The 12,624-nt window shown below is 39.3% G+C and overlaps 2 protein-coding genes across 7 annotated transcripts; both read left to right on the top strand.

Annotated features, from left to right (window-relative positions):
* The first annotated feature begins 423 nt into the window (after positions 1 to 423).
* On the top strand, positions 424 to 8,026 carry spsb3a (splA/ryanodine receptor domain and SOCS box containing 3a). 5 transcript variants are annotated; one of them, XM_088091277.1, is made up of 7 exons: positions 424 to 639; positions 1,929 to 2,120; positions 2,580 to 2,760; positions 2,867 to 3,054; positions 3,185 to 3,287; positions 3,390 to 3,515; positions 3,892 to 8,026. In XM_088091277.1, exons 2-7 carry the CDS (start codon positions 2,013 to 2,015, stop codon positions 4,281 to 4,283), a joined length of 1,098 nt encoding a protein of 365 aa, XP_087947403.1. In that variant the 5' UTR covers positions 424 to 639; positions 1,929 to 2,012; the 3' UTR covers positions 4,284 to 8,026. The 5 variants fall into 5 exon arrangements, with proteins under 5 accessions (XP_087947403.1, XP_042361516.2, XP_087947402.1 ...); XM_042505582.2 differs by having other exon boundaries at positions 424 to 643; XM_088091276.1 differs by having other exon boundaries at positions 425 to 639; positions 1,926 to 2,120.
* Positions 8,027 to 8,624: 598 nt separating this feature from the next.
* Positions 8,625 to 12,036, top strand: mrps34 (mitochondrial ribosomal protein S34). Of its 2 annotated transcripts, none has more exons than XM_042504959.2 (4): positions 8,625 to 8,757; positions 10,505 to 10,886; positions 11,387 to 11,429; positions 11,591 to 12,036. In XM_042504959.2, the coding sequence occupies exons 2-4, from the start codon at positions 10,569 to 10,571 to the stop codon at positions 11,887 to 11,889; spliced, it is 660 nt and encodes a 219-aa protein (XP_042360893.1). In that variant the 5' UTR covers positions 8,625 to 8,757; positions 10,505 to 10,568; the 3' UTR covers positions 11,890 to 12,036. The 2 variants fall into 2 exon arrangements, with proteins under 2 accessions (XP_042360893.1, XP_042360894.1); XM_042504960.2 differs by having other exon boundaries at positions 8,633 to 8,757; positions 10,515 to 10,886.
* The last annotated feature ends 588 nt before the right edge of the window (positions 12,037 to 12,624 follow it).

The raw sequence follows: 12,624 nt of genomic DNA, 5'->3' as shown, positions 1-12,624 counted from the left end.
GCCCTAGCAACTGGATGGTATTTTCATAGTAACTGGTGATCTTAATCAACTCATCCTTCAGCTCCAAAGATGTAGCAGGATCAAGGACAAATTTCATTTTTTAAACTATGCTGTTTTTTTAAAAACTATGTTTTAAAAAACTGATCTACCTTTAACCTTGTATATTTATACTTTCACTAAAGAACTGCTTCCATGTACTTCATCCACCACTGAATATATTATATAATGTTACAACAGTCTGAAATGGTGCAATTTTCATACTGTACTTTGACACAATACTTCACTGATATAAAAAATGAATTCTGAACTGCCAGCCTACTGATTTTGGAGTCGTTTTGTGAAGTTTTGCTGGTACATTTACCTACATAACATCAAAACACTTCCACCACTGAAAAAAAACAACCCTTTTCTTGCTGTAGCTGCCCTGACAGGAGTGTCTGCTGTTGCTGAAAACTTCCTGTGAAGGAGTCTCTGCTGTGACTCCTGCAGAGCTGCCTGTTATTGTTTACGGTCACACTGATGTTAAAGTAGGTCATGGAAAAAGGAAGCTCATTCAGTTGTCGTGTATTAACCACTTAGGAATAGTGAACTCTGTGGTGCTGTCAGTGATTTTCCGTGGACGCTGGTTGTGAACAACAGGCAGGTAACGTTATCATTTTATCCGGCGCTGATAGCAGAGCGCAGCTAACGGAGGCTAACTAGCTAGTTTATGCTAGGTCTGAATCTGCATCGCCAGCCAAGTTATTCCGCCTCCGGTCACCCTTATCTGATTACACGGCTGATAAACCGTGACCGCACGGTAGTCAACGACATAAACCAGTACACACGCATAAATTAACCAGCAGCGTGAGTTAAATTGTGATGCCTCTGACCTTGTAGCTTGCTAACTTGTTAATGCACCCGCTGTTCAACGGCTGAATCCTATGTAGCTAACGTTAGCTAGCTGTTAGCTAGGCTAGGCTAGGTGGCTAACGGAAGCTAGTTAGCAAAACAACATCTCATAATTTCAATTTTAATTTTAGCGATGATGACAGTAATATGCGGATGGGGACCATACTACCAACATTGAATTAGCGTTAATTAGGAAGCTATCTGTGTAATGGTTGTCCCACTAAGTGTCCCACTAGGCTAAAGTGCATTTGAGAAGATTGCTAAAAAATAAATTGACATTGATTATTAAAAAACGTAGGATTGCAGCTTCAAATATTTAGGTACCCTACTGAAAAGGTAAAGGAAATCTAAGGGGTGACAGGAGACCAGGATGACATCAATCACTAAATTATGTCATACAGGGAAGGCAGTTATGACTATTACATAAACAGATACAGATGACATGCAGGGCATAAAGCTTCAAGCAGCAATTAAAACGCTGCCTCAGGTTGACTGTGTGTGACTGGCTTTTCCAATACTCTTTAATTGGGTAGGTATTCGTTTTTCAATTTAAGAATTTGGATAATTTTTGTTTTTGTTTTGCAGGGGACAAATGTCATTTCAATGCTTTTGAGAGAAAAAAGTCATGTTAATTTATTTAGTATTGAGTTAGAGTTAGTATGTTCTGCTTTCTTCTTCACAGGGCTGTGTTTTTATGAGTAGTTTGTAGGTCTATAATAATTTTCCGCGATAATAAAAATTGTCTCAAGCTGTGTAATGTTACAAATACTTGAGGCCCCCAGCAGCTCACCTGCAGTGGAGCCCTTTCATGCAGCACAAAACAGGCAAATTTTAATTTCTTCTATAGAGAGGAAACTTATCATTTCAGACGCAGCAAAAGTTAACAGACTAAGTTTCAATTATTTGCTATAGATCAATGCTGAAGCTCTGGAGTCCAGAAAATTGTATTTAGGACCGCCCTAGTATACTGTCTGCCACAAAGACTTCAGTGTAGATGACTCTGATGATAATCATGATGTCTTTTTATCTTTCAGCAGCTGGACTGATGCTGTTCTTCAAACATCTGGCCTGAAACTGAACTGGCTGGCAGGCTCTTCTACTGGTGAGACTGTGTTGCTGCCATGTCCAGGCGAAGCAGGAACAGTCGTGCATGGCGATATGTTTGGGGTGGGATACGACGGGATGCTGACGCCCGGGCACTTGAAGAATGGAGCTATGACCGCCTAGAGGTAAGCATACAAGGACTGGACCTAAAGCTCTGAACAGATGTGAGGCGCCAGTGGACACTGGAGTGTTTGTTTGTGTCACATGATGCCACTTGTTTACACTCCAGGCAGGAGACACCATGAGAAGACGGGACAAATTCCCCCTGTCAAACTGAAGCCGTGTCGCATTTGGCTTTTATAAACAGCCTGTGTGTGTGTATGTGTGTGTGTGTGTGTGTTGATGTTAACGTCTTATGCTTGAAACTAAAGTTACTATTGTTATTTGCATGCATCATTTTTTTCCCACAAAAATTATTAATGTCTTAATTTTGCTATTAGATGGTAGAGATGGGCACATTTCCCAATTCAGTGACCGATCTTGGTGTTGTAGCAGCAGAACATCAAAACCAGCGCTCTGTTGTTACATAAGCAATGCTGCTGCCATTTTAATTTGTGCTTTCTTTCGATGTTGTTGCTCTCCAGTACAGTGATTCAGACTCAGAGGCAGACTTTTCAGCAGTGATGGTCCCTCCAGTCCCCAGTGCAGTGCCTGTCACCGGAGAGTCCTACTGCGGCTGCGATTCCCAGGCTGAGACCAACTACAACCCCCGACTTCGAGGTTTTCACCAAGTTAAAGACTGCCACTGTGGAGAGGATGACCAAGGTACAAGACAACTCCTGCATTTCAAAGGCCCAGTTAATAATTAAAATGTTGATTTAATTTCCTGTATGTTTGGCCATGAATAAATGAATGACCGCTGATGTTGCAGAGTTTGATTGGGTCTGGGATGCCAGCAGCCGATCGACAGCAACATTACTGAGCTGTGACAATCGCAAAGTGAACTTCCACTCTGAGTACAGCTGCGGCACAGCAGCAATACGCGGCTCCAAAGAGCTGGCTGAAGGGCAGCACTTCTGGGAGATCAAGATGACGTCCCCGGTGTACGGAACAGACATGGTAAACCTCTACACCTTACCCCCTAACACTGACCTGCTGTTATGTAAAACTTCTCCTAAAGAAATCCAAACATAAATAATGTAGAAGTTTAAACTTATTTCTCTCTAAAGTGTGCTTTGTTTCTGTACAGATGGTCGGCATTGGTACTTCTGATGTTAATCTAGACAAATACAGACACACGTTTTGCAGCTTGTTGGGAAAGGACGCAGACAGCTGGGGTCTGTCTTACACTGGTAAGATTAACACAACATGCTGTGATGTAGCAGTAACTCCTCTCACTGCGTATTTTGTGGGTGTTGTAGGCTGGACATCAGTGCTTGTGCTCATTTTGTCAGGCTTGTTGCATCATGAAGGAGACAAAATGAACTTCTCCTCCCGGTTCGGACAGGGGTCCATTATCGGAGTCCACCTGGACACGTGGCACGGCACACTCACCTTCTTCAAAAATCGCAAGTGTATAGGTTAGTACTGACATAAACACATAACATAACCAAGCAATATTAATGTGTATCCCATGGATTAAAAAAAAATAGTTATGGACGCAGACTGAGATACAGACTTAATCCTGACAAAAAATCAGCTTCTCAGCTCTCTGGGCACCAAACTATGTAATGAAGACACTTTCTAAATTATTTTAAATTTACCTCATTCCTGTACAGCAGCCTCTTGTTATATATCCAATAGGGACGTCACAAAAGTACAAAAGCAAGCTCAGTTATGGTTAATGACACTTATCAGAGTCATGAATAATGAGGATGGTGGCCTGTGCACTATAGATGCAGAAGCCACAATATGATATTATGAACATAAAAAATTCAGTCACCATTCCCTTTCTAGGTGTTGCTGCCACAGAGCTACAAAATAAGAGGTTTTATCCGATGGCCTGCTCCACAGCAGCGAAGAGCAGCATGAAGGTGATCAGATCCTGCTCCGTGCCCACCTCCCTGCTGTACCTTTGCTGCGCTCGCCTTCGCCAGCTGCTGCCGGACTGTATAGACACCCTGGATGTGTTGCCACTGCCGCCAGGCCTTCGCCAGTTGCTCCACAACAAACTGGGATGGGTGCTCAGTCTCAATAGTGGCACCACAGAAGAAACCTCAGATGGACCTGAGCGCCCGTCACGTTTGCCCGTGCCCCCGCTGGCTGGACCGTCGTCCTCCGAGAGTGACTCAGAGGGGTGCACGTCTGACCCTGAAGCCTGTCAGAGGAAGAGATGCCGCTGGACATGACTGGACAGCTCAACTCCTACCTCCTCTTAAACACTGGCAGACGTTAATGTCCTTTGGCATCTAATCTGGTGTTTCCTACCTGCCTCAAACTTTCCTCAGTGTTGTCCAGTAGTGAAGAAAATCCCAGGATCGGAGAGGTACGTAGAGGGAAAACTGTGAGGGCGGGATTTCTGCCTGCACGCTTTTACTGTGATCTTCTCTCATGCCATTCAGAAGTCTTCATGCTCATAACACATCCAGTATCTCAGCCGGCTTCAGTAATAAGTGAAAGATGTGGTGTTATTTTGTTAGCAAACATAATTTGTTGCCATTCATGGATGGGGAGTAATGAAATGGTGCAGGACTATACAGTGTAACACTGAACTCAAGTATGGCCAAATTTTGGTGGTCATCATGTTATATTTGCAAAAAGGAGGTTTAAAAATGAGAAACTATATTTTCTGTGTTTTCAAACTGTATGCAAGTAATGTATATTGTTTTCAACGTTAATGCTATCAGTGCATTATCGAAGGTAATTTGTTTCCTGTTTTACTGGCTTCTGCAATTTCCTGTTTGGTTGCCAAAGTGAGAATCAGTGGGGAAACTGTGTCCCGTGAGTGAAACAGTGAGTGAGTCAACACGCCGTAGGTCAGAGTATTCTTTATTTCTTACCCTGAGGTTACAGCTCAAAGTAAAAACTTGTTTAGACAGATGAAATCCTTAAAGGTATACTATGCAGGCATGGTCAGTTACAGTTTGTAAACAGTTGCCTACGACAGTGAAAGCAAACCCAGCTTTGTTTGCTGAGCGTTTTCACAGCTGTTGGGAGACGTTTACCTTGAGGGCTTTCTGCCAGAAAGGGATTTCTTGTTTAAAGGAATATTTCACCCCCTAGTGACCATTTGTATTTGATTTACTCACCCCGTGTTATGTTGAGTATGTGAAGAAAACGTTGTTTTTCTAGCATGCAACCACAACGAACAAAGAGTCAAAAAAAGGCGAAACGTCTTGATGAATTTAAGTCATAACTGTTTACAAACTCTCGCACATCTCATGCAGTAGAATCCAAGTCTATAGTCCAAGTTTATCCAGTCATATGCTCAGTCCTTTCTGACAGGGAACTGAACTAAAAGTAAAACGTTTTTATGCCGTCTGCAAAGCCAGACTCCATTAAAAAAAAAAGTAATTTTACCTCACTGGAAACAGGACGAACAGGAGCTGCTGGTCTACCGCTGCCTCGATCAGTTAGTTTGTGTTGTTCTTTGACGTTGGTGAATTCGAACTAACCATTTAAAACACGGGTTTTTTTTAATTTAGTTTAGCCATTTTTAAATGCAGCCCCTTTTACTTCAATTCATTACTAATTTTATCTGTTTTTGGCTTCTTAGTTCATCATGGAGGCATGCAAGAAAAACAGAGTTTTCTTAAGGAATTCAACATAATACGGGATAACTTATTGATATATAAGTGATCATTTAGGGAGAAAAGTATTCATTTAAGGTTAGAAGAAAATTGTAGTTTGGGTTAAAATGAGATTTCTCCCAGAAATATCTTTCTCCCATTTGTGTTTCACCTCGCTATATTTGCGTTTTTTCTGCGCTGCGTCCGCGATTTTCATAGCTTCTTTTTGGATGCCTGCTGCTTGGGGTCTGGCAACCAGTTGCTACCTTTTTATAAAGTCCTGACCTCTCTTGTGCAATTTGCCCTGAAACACCCTGAACACAGCAAAATAAGAAGAAATGAAGAAAATGCTTATTGTGGGTCATACGTGAAGATTAAGAGGGTTTACTTTTGTATGTGTCTACTCATTTTTAGGAAAATCCTGCACAGTATATCTTTGAAATGTTAGAAGGAGGTGAATATAACCTGAATGTACTTTACAGCTTTTAGTCCTCCAAAAATGAAAATATTCCTTGTTGTCTTCATAGAAAAGCCATCACCTCCAAACAGCTCACACACCCGTCAGTCCTCATCAGATAATGTGTGTTTCTTGAGAAACTTGAGAAGAAAAAAACATTAGAAGTCAAATATTTATTTATTGCAACGTCCATCTGTCACCAGCCTTTAAAGTCTCCTGTTGAAATATTATGCTACTTGTTTGTAGAAACTGTGGATGAACTCTTTCCTAAAAAAAAGTGTAAGCAGTATACATTGTTATTTAGTGTAGCTCTTTTAAATCTGATCACGAGACAAGTACTCAGAAGAAACTGCCGCACATTTAAAGTACCTTTTCATCGCTTCTACACCTTATTTTATAAAACTTTTTAAAAGATTTGTTTATTTGATTCACAAAATATGAGATTATGAGCAGTTTTAACATTTTTTTGTACTAATTTGTTTATGAAAGTGCGTTATTTTGATTTTCCAAAGGCCTTTTCCCATCACTGACTTTACCGACTCCTCTGTAGGTCATACTCTCTAAATACTTTTATTATCAAACTCTCAATCCCCGCTGGACTAAAAAGCGGCTGTAAAAGTTCTTTGTTACTGAATAAAGTCAAACACTGACTGTTGTTAGCTTGAATATAGAAAATGAGATTCAAAATATTATAGAAGCTGCTTGTACTGTTTCTGCAGCATTAGATTCCTCTCTGTGCTGAGTGCGTCTCTAACTGTTATCATTTTTAAAATGTGGCTAAAAACACAGTTTGAGCAACACGCTCAACATTTAAGCACCTTTTACTGAACTGTGGACAAGGTTGTTTAAGTTTTTATTTTGTTTCCTCAAGCTGGGGGGAGTCTTCCACCTTCAGCACCCTTCAGTGTCACGTGTAGAGGGAATAGTTTTGGTAATAGTGGTGTTTGTGATGGTTGAAGGAAATTTTCTTTTATTATTTTTTTGCCATCAAATCTTCTTGGATGTGTTGACAATTTTCTCAGACTTCTTTTGTTTATTTTATTTTATTTTTCTAAGATTAAAATCTTTTTAAATTAACATGTTGAGCCTATAAACTAACAGTAGGGAGGTGGATCGTGCTGCAGAAGAATTTTGCAACGTTTCTGCGGATGTTTTGATGCTCATTTTCTGCCGAAATACAAACATTTTACAACCACCTTTTAAGCCTTTAGGGACTGAGTGGTGTTAGAATGAATTTAATATTATCTGATTATTGATAAAGAGTGACTGAGAACGGTAACGTTAACCGTGGGTCAGATATTTAAATAATTGTTATTTTTAGTTTATTTAAAGTATTAAATCATCAATATGAAGTAGTTTGGCCCAGATTTTGAAGCTACAGTCTGCCACCTGCTGCCTCAGTCTGTGATCATGTTCACGCCTCAAGGGTTTAAGTAGATGTACACAAAGATTTAAGGTACTATGCAACACAAGCATCTAATGTGATAATGGTTTTTAGAAGGAGTGTGTGTTTAAGCATGTCGTTATGGAGGCACTGACACAACGTCAGTGAAGGAACCAGAGGATCGTGATCTTTAGTCATGAGTAGTGTGACATGACACACTTAATCCTGTCTAGTTGTGTAACAATTAATCAGATTTATCCCTTTAGATCTCGTAATGTAACCACCGAGAGGTTAGTTGTTGTCCAGCAGGTGTATTTTTTTGTCTTATTTCACGATATTTGTCTTCACATTGATGCATCCAAGCACTTTTTCTTACTGTTGTACTGTAAATAGGAAAATTCTAAGTGTTTCTTCTATGTCCTATTAACAATACTGTATGTGAGGGCCTTTACTCGCCTTTTTCTGTATAACTTATCAGCATGATTTTCAGCTGAAAATAAAATGAATGCTAAATATGCACAAGAGTGGATTTGCTTATTAGTCATAAAGAATTTATTTGTAAAATCTTAGAGTAACAATTTGAATTTGACTGCTTAGTTTCATGAATATAACATTTCTAGAGTGAAATAAACAACTAAATTACAAATAACATTTATCATTAATAATAACATAGTGTATATAGATATCATATTATTTTATTCTTATTTCTATTTTTATTTTTGTAATATATTTGTATGTTTTTGCACTCAATCACTTTCCCTGTTTCTCTCTTGCACGTGACTCTTGAGCTGCTGTAACAGTGTGAATTTCCTGATGTGGGGTTAGTAAAGTCTTATCTTTTAGCATCTTGTAATCAAAATAAAACAAACAAAAAAAAATGGAGCCAGATCAAGGCCAAAAGGTTTGTTAAAAAAATAAAATTTGAGACTAAAAGTTTAAGTTTTGATCTTGAATTATATATATAAAAAAGTCCAAAACATTTTCTACATAAAAAAAATTAGGAAATGTAGGAAAAGGTAAATTTTAATTTAATTTAATTTAATTTTAGTTTTGGCCCTGATCGGCCGTGGTATGAACGCTGCAACAGAAAATCGGTCTCGATCCGGGGTTTAAATGGTTAATTTATTTCATGCGGAACCAAATCGCAGTACCAGTTCACGGGGAGCACTTTGCGGTCGGACTAAGCAAGCGGAAGTTGTGTGCCTCACTTGCGGAGGTCAAGTAGGCTTGTCGCGCTCCTCAGAGACAGTCAGGTAATTTTAATTTTCAGATGTTTGTACAGTAAAAACAATAAATAGTTCAGCAAAAGATACTGAAAATGTATCGTCCGATGTGAGTATGAAGCTATTATGTAACGTTTTTAGCCGCTAACGCGAGCTAACAGACGCAGGTTAGCTTGTTCGGAGCTGTGCGGTGTTTATGCTCTCCACTGCCGGTTCATTAACTTCACATTAACTGGTTAATTTTGTGCTTTTTTGGTTAATCTTGCTGACACTCCACGTTGGGAAATGTTTTTTCTCTCCATCGTTTAAAATAATTGCTAAGCTCTTCGCTCTGTTTCACTTTGCTTTACTTATCCCTTCTCTTCTCTTAACTTTATGAACACACCACTTGTTTTACGGGTCAAAAATTACTCACCTTCACTAAACCTCTAAAATAAAGCATGTAAATTTAATACCCAAATCGTTTTGCATGAAGAAACAACCTGCCATTCATCACAAACTTTGTGAATATCCTGGTTTGCCCTCTTCAGAGTGCAGAAAGACTGCATTTAATCAGTGGAATTCACTCGTTTTTATTACAACACACATGACATAATTGTTATTTTTACTAAAGTAGACCTTTATTAGTATTACTATGATTGCTAAATTTTTAAACTTTTGTTTCTCTCAAGATACATCACTTGTCCAGCCTAAGAAAGTAGAAGAAATGTGCAAGGAGTAGTTTTGAAGGCAATTTATTATCGGGAAACAATAACAGTCTTTAACAACATGACACGCATGTACACATGTACAATGAAGACCATATGCAAGTTTGTGTGTATGGACTTTGCAGATCTGCGTGTGTGTGTGTGTGCGTGTGTGCATGGTTTTGTGGTTTGAAAATGATTTTATAAATGCCGGGTCAAAATGACCCATAACACAAGATTTTACCTTGTTGGTGTACAGTTTTCATGGAAAAATGAACAAAGGCAGTTTTTCACTTTCACTCACGTTGGGGTCATTCTAGGAAAAGTCCTACAGTTTCAAATTGGTCTAATTGCTAAATTTACACAGAATTTAGCTGTAATTTCCTAATTTTGTGAAGTTGTTGCAACTTAAAAATGACACGTGAAATCACCGTGTTCTATTAGAGTGAAAGCAACATCAGTAAACCAGGTTATTCTCACTTAACTTGATCCTCACATAGCGAATGTAAATGCCAATAATGCAGTCAGGAAATGTGCAAGTTGTTTTGTTAACATGTTTAAGAAAATACAAATATGGGCGACTAGTTTGCAACCAGCAGAATACACACGTGTAACACAATAAACTTGGTTACGTGAAGTTGCAAAAACTTAGAAAGATTGATTTGGTGAAACTTGTCATTTTTCAGTTGCAATAACTTCACAAAATTAAGTTAATAGAACTCAATTTGAAGTAAATTTAACAACTGGATATAACGTAGACTGTTGTGAAGGAACTGATCTCTTGAAATTATCATTTGAACTGACTCAGATAAGAGACACTCGTTTCCATTTTTGAGCTGTGAACTGCATGTATGTGTTGTGACTTTTAACTAGTTTGTACTATTATAGATGTTCCTTAAGTATCTTTTCCCTTTTTCTTCCTTTTTTATTATTTATTTAACTTAGAACCCTGCCATGTTTATTTGATTTTTGCACTAAAATTGTTGCAGCTGTAAAAAAAAGTGATATTTCAGTGTAGTTGTATTAAAAACGTTTACATTAATGAGTTTCTCCTGCTAAGTTCAGGTGTACACTAACATAACCCACTTTAGTCTCTTTCAGGATCAAAACTGACCGCCGTGTATCAGTGAGGTTTGCGGACTAACTGCTGCAGTCATGGTGAGGAAAAAGCAGTTTCGCCCCATCGCAGAAATGGCTCGGAAGATCCGGGCGTACCGAGAACTCAAGTCCCAGCCACGGGAGTCCCAGAAGTACGCCCTGGACTACGAGACCATGAAGCGGCCCTACACGGGGAAGAGGATGCCGGTGCTGGCCTGGCAGGATATCCGCAGGGAGAGCCGCCTCTTCTCTCTGCTGGCGGGCATGAGGATGTTCGGGATGGGCCGTCTCTTCACACGCAAGTCGTGGCTGGAGGACCACACGGCGCCCAGCTACTGGCAGATCACCAAGGTCAAGGTAGACTACACGTCTGAGGTGAGAGCAGTGGTGGATCAAGTCCCTGAAAGATCTTACCACAAAAGTAAATTTAATGGTGTTAACCCTTTGAAAGCTGAATCAACATCACTGCTGCTGTTTTCAGGCGCCTTTCATGAGTATGTAAACCTTTAAACTCTGAGAAAATCTTTTTTTTCTTTAAAAAACGTGACAAAAGGCACTGAGCAACATGGCAAGAGATGTTCCGTAATATGAAAAAATACATATATTCATTTAGAGAATTATTTTTTAAAAAAGTAGGGATAAATGTCTAAAACTAGACTACATTTATCATAATTATACATTTATCGTTATTTTACAGATTTAAAAGATACTCCCAAAAATATTTAACTACTATAACAAAGTATTATTACTTTGTCACTTTACACCACTGAGCAGATCTGCATGTTGTCATTTTAAGTGTTGAACTGAGAGAAAGATCAGTTGGGTTTAGCTCTGAAACCAGTAACCAAATTACAGCAGATTCTTTGGTTTTCTAGAACATGGATCACGGCAAAGCGTGGGGGATCCTCACCTACAAAGGTAAGATTGCTGTTTACTAGATTTGAAACTTGATTTTTTTTTTTGCATTCGTACAGTTTTTTTGTAATATGTATCCTTATATGAAGAATAACAGTACACAGTAAGTGTTAATTATTCTCTAAAAAAAACTGCATGTAGTGACTTTGTTTTGTGTTTGGCAGGAAAACAGGAGAGCGAAGTCAAGGAGATCGACAAGGCGATGTACCACGACTGGCGCCTGATCCCCAAAAACTTAGAGCAGCAGTTTAAGGACTTTACACCGCTCCCCGAGCCGCCCGTGCGCCACGTCCCCTACCCTCCCCTGCTCCGAGCCATGCTGCTGGCCCAGCACAAGAAGGTGGAAGGCAGCGAATTAACCGAGGAGCCGGCCTTACCTTTATGGAGGGACGTTGTGCTTAACAAGGACTATTTCCGCAAGCAGGAAAAAGAGAGGCAGAAGAAAGAAGGGACTGCAGTGTAAGATTTAACTCTTGGACATTTTGAAACAAATCAGTGTTCACAGAAATCCTAACTTCCTGAACACAAATGAGTTCTCTGCTGTTTTCAGAAACAGACCTCCCCATGTGTCTGCGTAATGTGTTGGATATTAAATGTCAGATAAAATGTTGTCAGTGGTTTTCAATACTTTTGTGCTTGCCATATAGACTACTGTGTAAGTAATTACTTCCGTTTCTTCATTGTTCAGGCTATTTTGGACAACACACTATACCATAATATTGAGCTATTTTGGAAGCCATCGTAATAATCTGATGATTATTTTGGACTGAATGAATCCGCTCCTCCTGGTCATCTAAATACTCACATTGCTCGAGCCACTGGCCGAGGAGGCGAAGTCGGTGTAATTTTTGATTCGAGCTTAGTAATTAATCCTAAAGCTAAAGTAAATTGTATTTCATTAGAAAGCCTTTTTTTTTTACTTTTTCAGCCCATTCTTTTTGTTGTAGTATATCGCGCTCCGCCCATATGCTGAATTTTTATCTGAATTCTCAGAGTTTATATCAAGTTTGGTGCTTAAAACGGACAATATCATTATCGTAGGTGATTTTAACATTTACATGGACATTAATAATGAGAGCCTCAGTGCGTATGTAAACCTACACACTGCTTCAACCAAACCTTAGATCTTGTCCTGGCGTACGGCATTGAAATGGAAGATTTAAGTGTTCCCTGAGAATCCCACTTTGTCAGACCCTTT

The sequence above is a fragment of the Plectropomus leopardus genome, chromosome 18, assembly GCF_026936395.1.
Source record: "Plectropomus leopardus strain MGB_pleo_1.0 chromosome 18, ASM2693639v1, whole genome shotgun sequence".
Lineage (NCBI taxonomy): Eukaryota > Metazoa > Chordata > Actinopteri > Perciformes > Serranidae > Plectropomus > Plectropomus leopardus.
The sequence above is the reverse complement of the archived record's forward strand: the minus strand, read 5'-3'. Positions and strand labels throughout refer to the sequence as shown.

Bases quoted from the DNA above. Each gene is read 5' to 3' on its own strand.
- mrps34 (XM_042504959.2), top strand. From the start codon at position 10,569: ATGGTGAGGAAAAAGCAGTTTCGCCCCATCGCAGAAATGGCTCGGAAG. The intron at 10,887-11,386 runs GTGAGAGCAGTG...TTGGTTTTCTAG, and splicing joins AGGTAGACTACACGTCTGAG to AACATGGATCACGGCAAAGC. The intron at 11,430-11,590 runs GTAAGATTGCTG...TGTGTTTGGCAG, and splicing joins GGGGATCCTCACCTACAAAG to GAAAACAGGAGAGCGAAGTC.
- spsb3a (XM_088091277.1), top strand. From the start codon at position 2,013: ATGTCCAGGCGAAGCAGGAACAGTCGTGCATGGCGATATGTTTGGGGT. The intron at 3,288-3,389 runs GTAAGATTAACA...TCATTTTGTCAG, and splicing joins CTGGGGTCTGTCTTACACTG to GCTTGTTGCATCATGAAGGA. The intron at 3,516-3,891 runs GTTAGTACTGAC...TTCCCTTTCTAG, and splicing joins CAAAAATCGCAAGTGTATAG to GTGTTGCTGCCACAGAGCTA.